Below are 19355 nucleotides of genomic sequence, written 5' to 3'. Positions count from 1 at the left end.
CAGTTGAAGACAACTTTAGAACGCTACTCACTAATAGATGTCGCTAGTATCGGATTAAAATTATTAAATGCTTATAGTAAAACTTATTTGTGGACGCAATTCTACGATGAACAATAATAAAAACATTTTTTTTGTGTTATTTTCAACCCTAACAATTTAATCTATTGAGTAACTTGACTAAACTAATATACTTTTAGAAGACATTTTCAGTCCTCCTAACTATTCCTAAGTCAGTAGATGCCTATCTTATATTTAGATAATACAAAAATAGAAGAAATAGGTAATTCAGATCATATATCCATACATCCACACATACGCATAAACATAATAATAATCGATTAGGAATGTACCAAAATTAAAACATTAAAAACAATTATTTCTTCTTAAAAAAACAAGAAACTTAAAATACTCTTAAAACAATGTAAAATAAAAGGTTAATAAAAAACAATCCCGCCGTCTGAAATTAAAAAATAATTCATCGTATTACCGAAAGGTTAAGTGTTCTAAGCATCGCTAGATGGCGCTGCCCCGTCCCTTGGGAAGGCAGAGGGCGGATTATTGCGTTAATAATTGAATATTATACTATGGTAGCCGTACAACGTTCAACGCAAGTTTGTGAAGCGATGTACTGTTTTTTACAGGTGTTTTTGTAAAATGTGTTATATACTTACAACAAATAAACTGTTATTAAATAAATAATTATAAATCCGCCTTACGAAATTTATTGTAATATTACGAGCTGATGAACCATCTAGGGCGTTACCAAAACGCACGAACAACAACATTTAAAACGGTCCAGAGGTTAATTAGTCAAAACCAGCGCAAAACTTCGAAAAAGAACCTCTTTATCATGGTCTGAAAAGCTCAAATCAATTCAATCAATTATGTAAATACGTAAAGGATAGCGAATAGAATATAATAAAATATCTATTAATTTATTTAGAAGAATATTTTTATAATAGTTGTTACTTAAAGCAAGGTCGACAATATTCTGCTGTTTCCAGCATACAAATATCTTATAGGCAAGAACGAAAATGGCAAAATATAATATCTTTAATTACAATCATCATTGGCCTAGCCTTTTCCCAACTATGTTGGGGTCGGCTACCAGTCAAACCGGTTTCAGCTGAGTACCAGTGCTTTACAAGGAGCGACTGCCTATCTGACCTCCTTATCCCAGTTACCTGGGCAACACGATACCCCGTGATAGACTGGCTGTCAGACTTTTTCAAGCTTCTGACTACCTGTAACGACTGTCAAAGATATAGGAATAACAGCCGGGACCCACAATTTAACGTGCCTTCCGAAACACGGAGGAACTCGTTATGACAAAGATGGTCACCCACCTACAGACCAAACGCGTCTTTAATTACAATACAAAAACATAAGAAGCAACTGATTAAATGTCATGTCAACTATATATACTTATTATTTAATATCAGTATTTACTCATAGCAGACCGCAGCAATAATTCCTACATCGGCGTTATCTAAACAGAATCTATTGTATAGACTGTACCGAGATATAAACTTTGCTCAGATTTGGCCAAATTTAATCTTAGCAGCGGCGTCAGGCATAACTGTAAGGGTGTAGAATACTGACGATGTATCTTAAGATATCTGGGCGTCGATGCCGTTTTATTTTATTTTATTTTATTGGGACAACAAACAGTAGCATATTAAGGTTTACATTTCAAGTTCTTATTTGCTAAAATAATAAACATACTACCCACAACGCTGTCCGCAGATAACAATGGCCGATGAACGAATGGCAACGGGATTAAATTTGAAATGATTCCTATTCTCTTAAACATTTTGCCAATACAATAATTGGAAGTTAATTGTTTTGACCTTGGGTGTACCGTTCACTACTGAATTTCTAATTATTTTGCAGGAAAAAACACAAAAATTGAAATTTTAAGACAATTTTTATTCATTCATCGGCCCATGTAAATAGCAGAATTGGGACCCTGGGCGTCAATGCCGTTATTAACAATGGCCGATAAATTAATGGAAATTGGATTGAAACTTTTCGTATAGGGTACACGACTGGGTATAAAAAATTAAGGAAAAAAGAAGAACTAAGAAAAAAACGTTTGTTTGTAAGAATAGTAACAATTTGTAACAATAGGTATAATTAATGGATTGAAACATCTAAATGTACCGTACGTTTTTAAAAGTCATTCCATTCAAATTCTATCAAAATCAGTCCAGCCTTTTTTATAGTTGTAAATTGCATTGTCATCGGGTTTGAAGCTACCCTGAAAATTTCAGCCTGCTAGCTTATCGGGAATTGTTGAGAAGTTACAAAAATCCAACCGGAACGACAAACAAACATAAAAACAAGAAAGTGAGTGTATGAAACGTGGAAAAAATCTACTTAATCCTTTAGTTAGATAATTAAAAAGTACTTACGTCATGTATTTTTTCCTATTTCTGAACAACAAAAATTTACACAGATAAACTGCTTTAAAGTTTAGGAGAGGGGGCTTGTGACGTAACGATATCGTAAAATTTATACCATATTGTGACGTCACGAGTAATTTCCATTTGCTATAAGTTGATCAATTTATGTTTGCGGTACAAAAGAAAATATTGGTATCCTTTATAATGCATTAAACGACAAGGCGGACACAGAAAAAATTAACTGTCGTCATCCCTATTCTGCTAAGCATTCAGCAAATAATTGTGAATTCATTAAGGGGCAGAACACTCACTGTAGCACATATTAATCCAATTTATTTTTAGTTTTGCCAACTTATTTTACGATTATGCCACTAAAATTAAACACACATGGATGTTTGTTGCTCAAAAGCTACTGAAATCATTTGGTCAAAATTACAGACAGTGTACAATTAAATGGGGAGGTCAGACAGACAGTCGATCCTTGTAAAACACTGGTACTTAGCTGCATCCGGTTAGACTGAAAGCCGACCCCAACATAGTTGTGAATCTGTCATTTTTATTATTTTATTTTTCGAACTACGTAAGTAGGTTCTGCCTTACAGTCGATGATAAAAATATTAAAAATACATTTTTTTTGCAATTTATCCATATGTTATAATTGTTTAAACCTTTAATGGACTTCCACGAATATTTCAAGGCTAATAAATTAATTTGACGACCTCCGTGGTCGAGTGGCGTACGCACCGGTTTCAAGGTGTCGCTAACTCTGAGGTCCCGGGTTCGATCCCCGGTCGGGTCAATGTAAAAATTCACATTTCTACATTGTCTCGGGTCTGGGTGTTTGTGGTACCTTCGTTGTATCTGAATTCCATAACACAAGTGCTGTCGCAACTTACTTTGGGTTCAGAACAATGTATGTGATGTTGTCCGCATTTATTATTACTTAAAAAAAAAAATAGTTCAAAAGACACGCTTTCACGTAAAAGTCGAAAATAAATTACGCTTCATTCAAATTGGCTTTCCATTTCTGGGCTGAAGTGTAAACTGTGTGTTTTTAATTATAATATTTGATTATTAAAGCTGGGTACCTTGGAACTGGTAGGATTTTTTTTTTTTTACACTACAAACATTTTAATTTTATAATTAGTGTGTATATAATTATATTCCAGCTTTTTCTTATCTTTATTAATTAGTGATGTCACCGTTAGCCGGCTATAGCCGTTATACGTCAGCATCGGCTGGTGCTGAAAATCAGCGCTGGGGCTCTGACTTGTGTAGGGTCTCAGCATTATGCTGAGCATCGGCCGTTTTGTGTTAATATGACGCATATTTTCCCCCTTCTATTTTCTATTTTAATTTATTTGTTTTTGTGTGTATGCGTCACTTTTTTAGCACAAATAAATATATTTTCTTTCTTTCTTTCTTTCTATACCTAGCTGAGAAACCAAGTTAAGCAATGTTTCGGGAATCAGGTTACAGAGATCGGTTGTATGAAGAATTGCAACGCATTTCCATACACCGACACAAAAACGCGGCTGACGTAGCACGGCGGTTCAGGTTTAGTCAGTAAGAGTCTGACACTACCCATTTCCTCCCCCGAGGGAGAGGGTGTCCATGAGGATGACCAAAAAATAGGTGTATTTGTTAACAAGCAAGTCTGTTTTTAAGTGAACAAATTTGACAACAAAAAAATAAACAGCTGGTATCCAAACTTCTTGGAGGCATTTTTTTTTTGCTTGTCTATAAGTTTTATAATCCATAATATCATGAAAAACTACTGAAATGTTACAAAGAACATTCGAATTACATCAAATAATATCATTGAAGCTGATAAACAGATATTTATAACAGTAGTTAGCGCGGCGCATGATCGAGCCTTTATTTATTTACTCAAATTATTATAACAGGCCGCCATTTTTTTTTGTCGCATTATACCAAATCATAATACGTATTTATTTAGATTGAACTACGCTAAAAGCTACTTTAGAAATAGGTTGATAGAGTCGAAATTCGTTTAGATTATGATCTCTATTGAAAAGACCCTACAGTGAGTTACTGGAAAAAGTGTTTTAGACACTTAAGATAAGGTTGATTTTCGTGTGCACTTAGATTATAATATGAATTTCCTCCCCTCACTTAGAGGCGTGGTTCTCATCGTCGGCTGGCACCGCACCCACGTCAGTACACAACCGACATTCGGACGTTCCAAATACAAGAACTCAAAAATCGCGGAGTGCCAGTGCTAGTGCAGTGATGGAATCGGAAATAAACAAAATGCAAACGAAACTCCCTTCGAAGAACTTCTCGATTGAATCGATTGTCGGCTTAAACGATCGACGATCGCCCGAAATCGATATCGAGAACAGCATTTCACAAGACTACTCTAATACGAACGAACATTCGGAGGACGAAGAGTTGAAAGTTAGGGATGGGAAAATGGGGTATTACTTTCAGCAGAATCGAGTCCCGAATTTCCCGTTTTTCATGTCTTATGATAAGAGGATGGGAGGGTTCCAGAGTGAGCAGGGAGGGCAGCAGGAGGAGCTGAAGAGGGCCAGCCCCGGGAGTGTCAGGAGCGAGGTGGATAGCGACGGCGTCGATGATAGACCGCACGGTAAGATAGTTATTTTTATTAAAAACAGTATATCGATTTCCGTGGCTGAATGTCCGCCGACGGTATATAAAAACCACAAATATTAAAAAAAAAAAATATATACTACAAAGTCTTCGAAAATTTAAAACGATAAATTTTAATATTCATTTAAATTATAATACGAAATCATTTATTTTATTGATTACAAAAGTGAAGGATAGCAGCAACTAATTAGGTTTGCGACACACAGATCTAATATTTTTTTCTAAGATAAATAATTATTTTAGACATTTCAAATTCCTTCTAATTACTCATAAATTCCACTCTATTAGTAGGGACTAATAAGTTTCAATCGCATCTTTTTCTTAATTTATAATTAATAGGAATTTTAGCCATTTTATAATAATATGATCTGAAAAAAAGACAAGATGTTTGAAAACAAAATTATATCGCATATTTATTTCACAATTATTTTAAATTTACACTAACGCCATTAAAACTAATTATCTTTACCTAACCCCACGAGAAAAACCTTTTACATTGTAATACTCACTCAAAAACCTTGAAAACCAATAAAAATATTGTATAGCGGTAAATTGTTAATGACGGCTATACGGTAACTGTCAAACGTGCCGCCTAGTAAACGGCGCCGGCTTATCTTTGATGTTTCACAATTAAACCTCAGTTAAAACTAACTGCTTTTTTCGATAACGTGGTATTTGTAAGGTATATTAGCGAAGTTTTTGTTTTAGTGCAATAAAAAGTTAAAATACCGTTATTGGTTACGATTTTAGATTATTTGTTTAAGTATTTTCGTTTGTGACTAATACTTGGGTAGTTTTAACGAGAATATGCAAATGTCATTTAGAAAAAAAACATGTCTTGATTTTTTTTTGTTTTGTAACCTCTTTGAGAGAAGTTACGGAATATCTATTTTTTTACTGTAGGAAACACTTTTCAGTTTTTCCTAATTATTTTAAATATCAGGCCGCCGCATACTACCGCAATTTTTTAAACACCGTCGGAAAATTCTTGTTGAATGTTCTCCGTTGGCAACATAAAGAAATATCTCTATCAATAACTACTTTAAACTAATGCTTAATTCCTAAGCTTTTGCTTACAAAAAAAAAACAAGTTAAATACTTTCAGAATAACTTAACTTCAAATAAAAAAAAAACGTAAAACGCGGCAAATCAATGACGTTTCTATTCCACTTGTCTATAGCAAATAATGATTATACCATCTAATCGTCCCTAATCCGTCAATGATATTTTAATCCTATAAAGCCCATTAAATAAAACTAAATCGACTTATATTAACATAATAATACTTAATAGGGCATCATATTGTTTACAAAATAAAGGTTTTCAAAAGGGGAGAAAAAAATTGGACACATTTGTAACGCCGACACCCCTGTTTTTTTTAATAGTTTTTTTTTCGATGTCGTGTTCTGATAAAGCTGTATTTAGATAGATGTCATTGTAATAGGATTTTGATTCAGGGTCAATTGGGAAAAGTGTCGAAACAAGAATAGGTAGGTACACATGTTTTGTAAAATCCCGACGGTAGTTGGTTATATAATAAGTCTCATGTTTTTATAAATGAATTGACTTATGTTTATAAGTATAATGGAAATTCGTATAATTATAACATTATCGTTATTGAAAATGAGTCCTCGTCGCTATTTTTATATTTCAGGACTCGTAGTATCAATAATTCTAAAACAACTCGGGCTATGCTCAAACAAATTCTTAAGTGTACTTTATTTACTTAAATGCGTAAAACATACTTAAAAATAAAGACAATATTGTTCCAAAATTATAAACATAAAAGTAATCTTTCATAAGTTCTATCATCCAAACGTAAGTTGCAAATTGACTAAAACCTGTAGATAAATTCTAGATTTCCAGACTAAACTTAGCATTTCTATGAGAACTTTAAATAATAACATCAGATCCTGGGATTCGTTTTAAAGATAGCCATCTCTTATTACTGTTGTCTGGTTGCAAACATGTTAACGGAATGATCGCTGTGTTTTGGCGTTTGTAACTTGTATTGTATTTTCGTTTTGGAGATATTACGAATATTATGTTTCGCGAATGCAAAGGTTGTCTGTAGTCTCCTGTCTAAATAATTTATGATACATAACCACGAAAATTAATTTAAAAGACATTGTTTTATGTCTTTTAATCATTTCACGTCCTAGTGCCAAAATTTTAACACACCATAGGTTAATAAAACCAAATTATTGAAATGAAAATACTTTTACGGATTTTATCGCGATTTAATTTTTGATTTTAGTTACAACAAAATTACTAAGAAACGAAACAAAAAGCACCAAGTTTACAAACTAGTCGAAATAAAGACTTACCGCTTTAATTTTGACAAATTATCGACAAACCAGTAGCTTTTAATACAAAACGGCTACTGTACGTCGGAAACAAGCCATTGTTACAAACACTGTCACAGCGTGACGTCTGTCAAAATTGCCGCCAAAACATTCTGACATTTGTAAAGAAGTCTTTGTGCGTGTTGGCATAATATCGTATTGTCTTTGCTCAATTATGGAGTGGTGTTTTGAGACCGCACTGCGCAGAAATTTCTCTTTTATTGCTTAAATTGTCTTTTCGTTATTAACTTTTGGTTTTTATTGCTTCCACATTTTCGTGAATGCGTAATTGTTCTGAGTATTCCGTTGTCTTATTATGCGTCACTTTTTCAGTGAGGTTGCATTTCTTTGAGGTTGTGGCATTGAAAGTAATTGGTATTGAAATCTAAACTTACTTCACAGACCTGTTCATAGGATATGTTTATAGGTATGTAGTTTATTTATAAAAGCAGTGAAAACAACTGCATTTTCTTGTAAAAACTTCACAAGTTTATCTATTTGTGACTTTTTTTCAAATCAACCACCATCGATAATGCCAGAAAATCTTCTTTCAATCTGTTTTTTAAAACAGACTTATTACATACAATTACTCATAACTCATACTCAAAGCTCAACTCCAAAAAACCCTTTCAATCTTTTTGTGACGTCTTTCCAATCAACAGCATCTTATCTCCTTTTCATCTCGAAAACTGTAATTCAAACATTTCAGACCACCCCATTAAAACCTAACCTACAACTCTTAATTTAACAAGTTGAACCAACTAGCTCTGAAATAACATAATTGTGAACAATGTATCACGGTAGCTAGTATTAATAACTGGCTGTAATAAGGGTCCATGATTGTCAGTACTTGCAGATGAGAACATGATTAAAAGATTCGGGTTGAAGTACAATGGGAGGAAAGGGGTTGGGTTGTATAAATTGGAGAAGGTTGGGGTGTGGTATTCTTTAATTAAATGATGAAACAGTTTACTCATGCGGAATGCCAGGATTGCCCCACAAGTTTCTGTTCTTCTTTTTGGTGATTTTTGTAGTATTTTTGAGATTATTTGTATGTGTTTTGATTGTAAGTAAAGATAAGAGAGTTTATTGAGACATATGAGGTTAATAGGGAATAAATTGGAAACTAAAGTTTTGGTTGGAAACAAGAAAAAATTTAAGAAATGTCATTAAAGGTTATGAAAAAAAATTTGACCAGAAAATCACCAAACAAGTATATTATTAGTTGATTTTAAGTATAATTCTACAACACACAATTTATCACGAAACAAATTAAAACAATGCCAAACTAATAATATAACACCAACGCAAAAAAGATGTCATAACAATGATATCCTATTAAATAGAACAAGGTCTCATTGTGCCACCGTCCTTACCTAAACGAGAACAAAGCTTATGAGCGAAAGAGACAGCAATACGCAGACCACGCCCTGATTGGTGGGGATAAAAACGGAACGACATCATTGGTTAAAGCGTTATAGATTTTTAGTGAGGCGTCGGCAACGAAAACAATTTGACAGATCTCTGACAGTTTACTTTTCGTTTCGTAGCAAAGACAACAGTTAAGGCAGTTATTTTTTTAAGAATGAATGCTTATAGAAATTGTTCGTTCGATTTCAAATCGATTAGGGAGCCATTATCAGTTGATTTGATGAGTAAAAGTCATGTGTTTAGTGATATCAACGAGAATACCCCGCCGTCGTCACCTAAGAGTAAAGGTATGTTTACAGCTTTTTTCATAACTTTGTTGTTTTGATAGTTTTATTTTTTCTTTTTTAATATTCTTTTAAAGAAACAGTTACGTTCGGGTATTCATTCATACACAGTAAGCTAGGGCTAATCAGGGTTATGATGTGTAGTCTAACTAATTCACTAACCATACCTATCTATTTTAAAAACTTAAACGTGCAAATAGCTTAGTTTTAATCAATCAAAGGCCAAGCTGCCTATTTAATATTAAGATGATTCAAGTACAGAAGAGACTTATTCTTCTATTCGAAAACAATCCGATCAATTTTGTTTCGCGTTACTTTACGGATCATATTGAAATTATATTGTTTTGTTTGGTTGGTTCCATATCACCCTACAGGTATTTTTTTGTGAACATTTTGATGTAACATTAACAGGAATTATAGTCATTTTCCTCATAATGCATCTCTTCATCAAAATTGTATTAATACTCATGGGTACATTTCAGATTGTATTTTTCTGTTCAGCCAGGGACATAATGCTCAATAATAAGTTGTTAAATTAATAATTATTATAGTAATAAACGATACAGCCTTCATAATGATCACAAAGGACCGCCTAACGGACAAAACACTTTTATAAACATACAGAATTTGGCAGGTAATACAAAACCCCATTAATATTACAACCAACAAACACATTTTTCAAACGATTATGAACCTTATTTCGATGGTTTAAGGTTTTGCCTCAATTTTACGAACGGTAAATATAACTTTGCTGAAATTTAAAAGCAATTATTGCCTTTTTACAACTACTTTGACTTTTGCCGACTTTTGTTGGAGATAATAAAATATTAAAAATTATTTTGACTTCGTTCACTATAGGTTAAATATTTTTATTAGTCTATATTGTGGTACCGTTAGGTTAGGTTTAAGCAAATAGTTTTTAATCTTGGCTGAATGCGTTGTGACTTTCGCGCGCACTTTTTTAAGTAACCGTAATAAAACTGTATTAGTTTTGGCGGTCGACGCCATTTTAAATTGTTAACAGCTATATTAAATTGAATCCTTAAACTAACTTATAGCGAAAATAAATAAGGTAATTTAACAGTTGCCAATTAAACTGTTAATCCGTCTAAACGGTTACAATAACAATTAACACATCAACTATAAATAAAATCACCGCTAATTAATGTCAAATCGTCACCGCAGCTGCCATTTAAAAGCTAAATTGTCAATGGAAGTGCGTGGGTGGGTTTCCCGCCGAATTTGACAGGAATACGCCATTGTAATTAGATGTCAATAAATCCTTTTATAAAGGTAATTGGGCGTATATGTCAATTTATTTTAATTATTAGGCAGATGGCTAAGCGTTGTTAAATGGTGCGAAAATGTTAGTACTGATATTGTTACGTTTAGCAGTAGTAATTAATAGTTATAAAAATAATTATTCGAAACCGTATTTAGCAATCGGACTTGTTGGTGGAATTAAAACTTAACGTTTCACAGTCGGAGTATTTTTTTTATAAAAAAAGGAACGATTTTTATACTGTAATGATTACGTAATCAAAAATAAAAAAGGGGTCTTCATAAATATAAAAACACCATACAAAGCTTATGATATAAACACATCAATTTGTCATAACACCCAAGCTTACGGAGTCACAATATTTCTTGTCAATTGACTTAAACTGATTTTGTTTTTATTGCTGGCAACTCCCTATAGAGATATTTATCTTCATTGCCGATGTAGATAGGGATTTTATCATGAAAATTGTGTAGGGTGGCAACACTGGTAGCGCTGGCAGCCCCAGCTTAGGGGATGACACCGTGTAATTGGGTGTACACCGGATAATTGAGTAACGAATGTTTTTGTTAAGGCGCAAATTGTTTTTATTCCTTCGGGAGTTAGTTTCAACCCATTAGACTTTTGTGAGGATTGCATATTTAAAGTTGATTGTTTAGAAATATATTTTAATGCAATGATTAGGAATTTGTGTATTATGCACAGAGTAGTTTAGTTTTTTATTTAAGTAAAAAGAACTATTGCGTTAAATAAGCTTTTTTTTCTTGTCTCAATTGTGAAAGGTAGAAACCAATGGTCGATTAAAGACAAATAGAAACAGGTGTCCTTTTTAGGTCTTTCAATCGCGAAAAAGTTTGTCAAATTCAGTTAAGCAGTTTACCCTTTTAAGAGTTTTTTGCCAACGATTTTTCTCGCCTATAATAGTAGCAGGTCTTGTAAAAATAAAATCCTAATTTCATCACACATTAAAAACTTTAACAACAATCACAACATACCAACAACAAGACAAACCATAGCCAACACAAACAGCATTAATATCGTTTTAATTCAAAATCAGTGGAACGATCAAACAGACCATAGACTGTAAACGTATTAAGGGGAGCCATTCACGGTGATACAATTACTGGCGCGTGCCACGCTAGCCGCGGCAGTTCTCGATAATCCAATTGTTAATGTAATATGTACGTGTAGGCTATCGGTTTCCGCCTATTACTGCGACCATTTGGTTCGCCAATTGATCGGTGTCGCTATTAATTAGCCGTTTAGTGTCGGGCTGTGAATGGTTAACTTTATAGGGTGTTTTTTTTTAATAATTTTGTCTTGTGGGTAAATTGTTGTTGGTGTATTTGTTATTATAATTAGAACATTAATTAGGAATATCAACATTAGCTAGATAAATTGAAATAATATTTTAAAGAGTTTCAAAGTTTAGGAGATTTTTGTGTTGCTTAGATCAATTATCGATACATAAAAAATCCTTCAGTTATTAATTAATTTATTTACTATAAAACTATAAGCTTAACACAGTAAAAACCGCGAATTGTAACTAGTCTGTTCAATCAGAGAAGAATATGCCCAAAACATTTTTAATACCAACACAAATTATTGGCGATGATCAGTATAACATTCAGCCAATTACAGTGTTGCTAGTGCTAATTGTAGCAAAAAGGTTATCGTGGATGGTTATTATACAAATGACTTGTGTACTGGTTTCTATATTAAGCTAAATGGTGAGACACGCGGAGTTTCCGAACGTTTCAATAATGTTCTAGGCTTTTGTTTAAATATTGTTTATCGAGTTTGGTCGTCAAGGTAATGTTCCATAGATATAATAAAAGATACTGTGGTTATTTTTTTCTATACGATTTTTGTGTCCGCGAAACTTAGGTAAAAAAACTCCATCGATTTTGTATGAAATAGAAGAAAAGGAAAGTTTTAAATGGTATAGTAAAATATCAAATGGTATCTACTTAAAGTTCTCTGAAAAATAAAGGTTGTTAATACTTTTATTCTATAACTTTAAACATTAAATACAATACAATAAATGGAAAAGGAGTACCTATTTCACTAACAACATTGCAAAACTAATTTAAAAACATCATAACTTTAATATTTATGTTACAAAACTTCCGAAGAAAAAACCTATTTTAACAATCTCACGACACTTATCCCCGCATTGAAACAACGCCTTTAAAATGTTAAGATCGTTTCAATGTATTGTGTGCTCTCCACATTAGCACACTTTTTGAAACAAAGACGTTTCGAAATCATTTACCGAAACGACGCAATGATATAACTAAACCATAGAGCTTGGTATACATCAACTGCTTTTCAACATCTCTTAAGCTTTTAAAACATAAAAAAGGTAATAAAAAAATGTAAAATACTTTTCATGTCAAAATAAATGTATAATCACTTCCCATTTCAAATATAGAACGGAAGCTTTTAAACGGAAACTTTTTAAATCTCAATCGTTTCCGCGTTCTTTATTCAAAGACACACGCCATGACAGCTGGAGACGAACTAAGACACTGAAGAGGTCGTAGTAAAAAGTTTGTAACAACAATTTGTTGAGAGGAAGCCATCGGCTAGACTATTGCAAATTGGTTTTTGAGTGTTCTGTCGCCACCCAGCATGGGAACGAGTCAAGTGGGGCCGACGCCACAGAACGACGATTAAAAAAAAATCATGAATCGTTTAGTCCGACTCACTTATGAACGCGATAAATATTCTCTAACGCGAAATTATTACAAGCAAAGCTTTCATCATATATCTGAATCATGTGTTTACTAAAATAAACATTTTTAAGTGACGATTCGTGTAAATTGGTCGCGTTATTTGACGTTCCAATTCGCGCTCATACGACAACACTAATGTAACAAAACGGAAATAGGAACGAACGTCTTAATCACGCCGCCATTAAAACAATACGTGACTTAAAAGCGTTCAATGTTCTTTTTTCGAACAGTAATGTCAATAACGCTACCGTTTGCCGCTCTTTTAAATTTAGAACCACTTCAGCGACTAATCAGATTTGTAAAGTCGGCTTTTTGGTCGGACAAGTTATTTTTTTTAATTGAGCGGCTTTGGTAAGAGACGCGGTCTCTTTGTGTTGAATGTTTGTATGAAATAGACAAACTGTGCATGGGAAAATATTTAATTAGACAATAGCTTATTTGTGTTTGTGTTGTTAATGTTAGTCTTGAAAGTCTGGGCCCGAGTAATTAGCACCTCGGCTTCCACGCTTCGGTTATATCTTTACTGTTTTACGAGTCAATTTCGGATCGTAGGGTCGAGGGTTATTTTTAACTGTCCAAAGGACCAGTACCAATGGTCCTTCGGTACTTAAAGTGTCCTACCGATCAAGAAGCTGATGTCTACAATGTCTAGACGTTACTGTAATTAAGATAATTGTAAAGCCAGCCGCTCTCGAGTGCTACTTACAACCCTTTAGGAGGAGTTTAGATAAATAATGATCGGTCCTCAAAACTACTGAGAGATTTTTAACTTATAGTAATGCTTTTATTAATTTTAGAATCCTTGAAGTTTTTTGGTCCTCTAGGTAGGATTTTCATTCAAGGATTCTCCTGCCATGTAATTTTTTTCAAGTCTCGTATTTTATTAACCGATATTTCTCATTTGCCCACAGAATCCCTTAGCCCACAGTCTGAACAGATGACAAACTCCAACCAGACAGCACCAGATCCCAACATCAGGTAAATATCATTTTTATTTATTTCATACACATTTTCAATTATCATCCAAGTTTGCCAGCGCCGCTGCCAAGTATAATTTCTCCAAGCGCTAAAGAATTCTTATGTATTGAGCTGACAAGTCAAAGGCATGTGGTTCACAGAAAAGCAATGTCATTCCTATAGATTATTAAACTAATAGACATTAGAAGTTATGTATTCGTGACTGACTATATGTGATGTAACATTTTCGACAAAAATCGTTTAAACATGAAATTTTGTTCGCACGGATGGATATTTGTTACTCTCCCACTCAAAAACCACTGGACTGATTTGGATGAACTTTGGTATATAGGTAGTTTAAAACCAGTTAATCCCAATTTTATTTTCTATATATTTATGATCCTTTTTTTTGTTTGTAGCGGGCAGAACCGCTGGTAATAGCTAAAGTATTAACAAACCCCTTCTTCTACAGGAGATACCGTACAGCATTCACGAGAGAACAGCTTGCGAGGTTAGAGAAAGAGTTCATGAAAGAGAATTACGTGTCAAGACCGCGTCGATGTGAGCTCGCCGCTCAGCTACAACTCCCTGAATCTACTATCAAGGTAAGAATCGATTGTCATTTGATTCGTTCCTCTATATTGTCTATGATGTAGTATTTTTTTTTTGTGTGAAGACTTAGAAAGTCCAAAGTTTAAGTTAAGAGTGGGTTAATATTAAATTGACAATTGGAAATTTTAGGTTAGGTTAGATACGGATTCGGATTGTAACATTTTGTTTTATCTACAAATAATTATCTTTTCGTTAAAAACTATAATTATGCTGTGGATATGTATAAAGATTGTTTTCTCTAACCACCCAAAATGTCGAAATAACATCCTTAAAAGAACTAAATTAGCATGAAGTTAAGAAGCATTCGTAAAGACAAACACTCAACCAATTATACCATATTTCGGAATCGTTTACGAAACGAGGTTTTAAATTAAGCTTTCAGCACGCCCCCTCATGTGACACACAAAATGGGCATTATTACATTGCGTATTGATTCATACCACCCACGAGCTGGCCCGAATGAAACCGACCTCCTTGTTCAATTATAACGGACCGCAAATGTTGAAACGTTCACAAACTATTACTTTTGACATGTGTTTGATATTACACAGAGTATGAGATCTTATTAAAGATCAGTAGCTTTGTGGCAGAATACGCTTTGCCTGTGCCTTAAAAAGTCACTTGTCAAAGTTCGCGCATTGAGTGAATGAAAATTTGACATTGACAGGAGGAAACTTTTCCGAAAACTGTTATTTTAAATGAACGCTAACTGTAGTTAAATTGAAATAACAGTTAACTAGAGTCTATTATAGTGTATGATGCTATAATAAACGTCAATTAGATCCGCAATAATACCCATAGACGAACGCTTTATTGCGTTTGCTAATTCGCGAGAATACTTGTAAATGTGTAAAGTATTTCTAACGTTTCTATTGGAATTTAATTAACATTATAAGTGGAACTTCAAGCTTAATTAAATAAGAGATAATGAGGTACATTTTACTAATTAAAAACCAAACAGTACAGAGTTTGAACAGTTTAAAAAAACATTAAAATTAAAAAGATAAATTAGAAAATCTGTTCAATAAATTCTGACTTTAAAATTAAAGTTTAATGGCGGGATATAAGCGAGATAAACATATTTCAACGACAGCATATCTGCCAAACTACATAAACAACACTTAATACAGCGTCTGATCTCATTAACAATAAAAACTCACAATTATAAAATACACTTGGAATACTACACGCCAATTTAAATTTAAATTCTTCAGGCTCACTCATAATGTCAATTATCACTTGTAATAAAAAGAAAAACCGTAAAGAAAAAAAAAACATGTGTTTTTTATTGCTTCATTCGAGGTTTACATACATGCTAATTTGTTGAGGGATATTAAAAGAAACCGACCGAGTTATTCGGTAGCTGTGTGCTGCTAATGAACATTAATGCGGGCTACGGAACCCTAGCTGTTATAAAATGACCATATTAGTATCGGAGAAGCTGTTTCGGATAGGTGTGATAAAATTTGAAGAATTTAGGTGTCCATTTCACCTGTTTTACATATTATGTACTTGGTTTTGGTGGTAATAATTTAGATTTTTGTTCTGAAATGTTCGTAATTATGGAAGAAAAACTTCTTGTGTATTTTATAAAATTTTCTCTAGTTTTCGCTATTGTAAAATTATAAATTACCATAACAATTCAACCTCACATGTAGTCCGAAAGTTAACGTAAAATAATTTTTTTAAGCTAAAACCTAATTCCAAACTTAGGTATTTAAATTAAATATGTCTAGGTTTTAATACTATTTAATATAATCTCACTAAAACATACATGCATTTTAATAACCGATAAAAAAGCCCGCGCTGTCAACAAAGCCGCCATCATTAGTGAGTGAGTGAATGGAACACTTGATCGTTCTATTGGCATGGGCATCTGTTTTACAACACGATAATACCAATTAAAAACTATTAAATTATACCTTTCGGCTACCATTTGATGAGTTATAAAGAACTGGACTTTTTATACGAATGTTTGTTTATTGTGATTAATTTTTATTGACGCAATAAATGCGGTGTAACGTGTCAATAAATGAATAGAGGTAGACCAGAGTCACGAGATTAGTGTTGCGTAATAAACGGTTTAGATTGTCGACGGCGGTGCCTTTGATGTTTCATTACTAATTATTAATAAAACCGGATCGTACTTTGTCCTCAAGTTATATGATAGAATGTAAAGTCAGTTTTTTGATGAAGTGATTTAAGCCTTCAAGTATGGTCCTTTAATCGTTCAGAAAAATCAAGCGATTTTTCTTCTATGTCTACTCGTCTCTTGACAGATTGAACTATCGTATTTATAGAGCAACTGTCTGACTGAAGTCCACAACGCATTTTACGTTGAAACACGGTATCCCATAGTATATAAATGACATTCAGTTGTACAACAAAAAACAGACCTCTACGCTATATTTGTGTTACGAAACATTTCCATATTTACGTTTCAAGTTTGTTCTTCGTCTTAATACCCCCTTTTAGCCGAGCCGTTAAGCCCCTTGTTTTATTATTTCTGTACAATAAAATGCAATAATCTTCTTGGAAGCGCTAAAGGAAAGTCGTTTTGTGCGAACGTTCACGCGGTTCCCGCCAATTAACACGTTGCGAACAAAGATGGCGGCTTCGGAGGGAAAGTTTTTGTGTAGGTACATTGTAAGGGCGGCTTTTATATTCTGTTTAATGATTTGAAGGATAGGCTTTGAGAAATTTTGAAGATCTTTGTGTTTTAATAGTGTTTAGTATTTGGTTTTCCGAAGCTTTGGTTAATAGACAAAGTTTTGAGGTTATGAAATTTTATAATATGATAGATGTTTTAGCTCTTACTTATAAACACTGAAATGTCATTTTAAGTAGTCTTATACCATTATAGATATATCTGTCACTCCTTGACAAAGACAGAGACAGCAACAATTACGACTTTATTGAAACGAGTGTTTTTCAAGTTCTTGAATAAATTTCCTCGTATAAGTGACTTGTCAGAATTCCTTGAATATGTTTTTTTCAACATTAATCATTTTAGATGGTCACTAAAATGTTTATTACCACTTAAATGAAAATGTGCAATTAATTAGCGGCGCAGTGCGAATATTTAACGCTCCCAATAGTCATGGAAACTAGTATTGCCGAAATGATTCGCTTACCGATTAAAACTATTTGACAATAACTTTCAATTCATTCGTTCATTCATAGGTTGCCTGATTTTTAATTTAATAATAATCTTTCATTAACGAATAATCCTCTTTTCAATTCTAAAGCTTACTGGCGCAATTTGGAAACAATTTAATTATATTTATTCATTTTGTTTCTTTTTTACATAATAATTGTTTTAACAGTTTGAAGGGCTTCCAATTAACATTATAATAAAAAATTAAGTAATGACATTGATTAATATTATTTAGTCGTTTCGCCATAACCTTTCAAAATATCATGTATTGCGATAATAGAGTTTTATGATCTATTAGCACTTCGTATAATGACGTCTAAAATCACCGATTTCTTTTTTATTAGCGACGAGATGACGTCACTATGCTTAATTTGCAAGTTTCTAAGTTTTAATGTGTTTTTAATTGATTCAAAAGAGTATGGTTGCAGTTGGGTTATGAATAAGTTAGGTTATGTGTCAAAATTGACGTATTTTTTACGGTTTTATGAGTGAATCGACAAAACAACAATATTATGATTAAAACAACTTAATTTTTTTTAGTGTTTAATTGATTTCAACCAAAAAATTTAGTTTTTAATTAGACTATTTGACATTTATCAAAACTAAACTAATTAATTCTTTCTTTGCCAACAGGTATGGTTCCAAAACCGAAGGATGAAGGACAAGAGACAGCGTATCGCCGTCGCCTGGCCCTACGCGGCGGTCTACAGCGACCCAGCTTTCGCGGCGTCCATCCTCCAAGCCGCGGCCTCCTCAGTAGGCCTCCCCTACGGCTACCCGTCCCCCGCCCTAATCCCCCCCTTCCACAACCCCCAACTGCTACCCGCGGGCTACCCCTACCCCTATCCGACCTACCCTCGCTACCCCTACATCCCTCCCACGCCACCCTCCCCTGTCAATGCCGAGGCGACGTCCCTTAGGCCTCCGTACTCAAATTTCAACTTGAATGTGGATAAATAAGTTTGTACCACATTTGTTTGGGGCACTTAAGCGACCTAAATTGGGTGGTACTTTTAGATCTAAAAATGACTAATTAGTACCTACTTATTTTGTATGTATTGAGGTTTTATCGCTGGCCTGTATTAGAGTATGCTGGACTTGTGTACTGGAATAATTTCGAGAACTTTGAGACAAAAATACGGTGATAACAATCTTCAAGTCTTTAAAAATATTCAGCAACTCATTTATTATTATTTTTACAAGAAGTAATAAAATTGTTATTTGAAGGAGATAGTCAGAAAGGCGTATTTTAATACAGGCCAATAAGTTTAATAGAGTAGAAAAAAGTACCCTCTACCCATTTTGGAGAATGTAAATATTTTTTTAGGTTAATTTATTTATGCTGGTCAATTGTGAATGAATGGAAATAATTGAGTGAATGTTAACGAACGAATGATTTTGTAATTTATATTTTAAAAAGACATGTTGTAAAATAATTTATAAGTTTTGGTGATTATTCATTCCACGTTTAAATGCTTCAATTTAGTTTTTTAATCTGTGGTAAGAGTAG

The 19355-nt window shown here is 33.4% G+C and overlaps 1 protein-coding gene across 1 annotated transcript; it reads left to right on the top strand.

Moving 5' to 3' along the window:
• Positions 1-4335: 4335 nt before the first annotated feature.
• Positions 4336-18805, top strand: LOC113504236 (segmentation protein even-skipped-like). The gene is made up of 4 exons (XM_026886413.1): positions 4336-5019; positions 14031-14097; positions 14549-14681; positions 18479-18805. The coding sequence occupies exons 1-4, from the start codon at positions 4659-4661 to the stop codon at positions 18803-18805; spliced, it is 888 nt and encodes a 295-aa protein (XP_026742214.1). The 5' UTR covers positions 4336-4658.
• Positions 18806-19355: the final 550 nt, after the last annotated feature.

This window comes from Trichoplusia ni, chromosome 21 (assembly GCF_003590095.1).
Source record: "Trichoplusia ni isolate ovarian cell line Hi5 chromosome 21, tn1, whole genome shotgun sequence".
Classification (NCBI taxonomy): domain Eukaryota; kingdom Metazoa; phylum Arthropoda; class Insecta; order Lepidoptera; family Noctuidae; genus Trichoplusia; species Trichoplusia ni.
The sequence above is the reverse complement of the archived record's forward strand: the minus strand, read 5'-3'. Positions and strand labels throughout refer to the sequence as shown.

Coding starts and splice junctions, on each gene's coding strand:
- LOC113504236 (XM_026886413.1), top strand. CDS start 4,659: ATGGAATCGGAAATAAACAAAATGCAAACGAAACTCCCTTCGAAGAAC. Junction 5,020..14,030: donor CGTCGATGATAGACCGCACG/GTAAGATAGTTA, acceptor ATTTGCCCACAG/AATCCCTTAGCCCACAGTCT. Junction 14,098..14,548: donor GCACCAGATCCCAACATCAG/GTAAATATCATT, acceptor CTTCTTCTACAG/GAGATACCGTACAGCATTCA.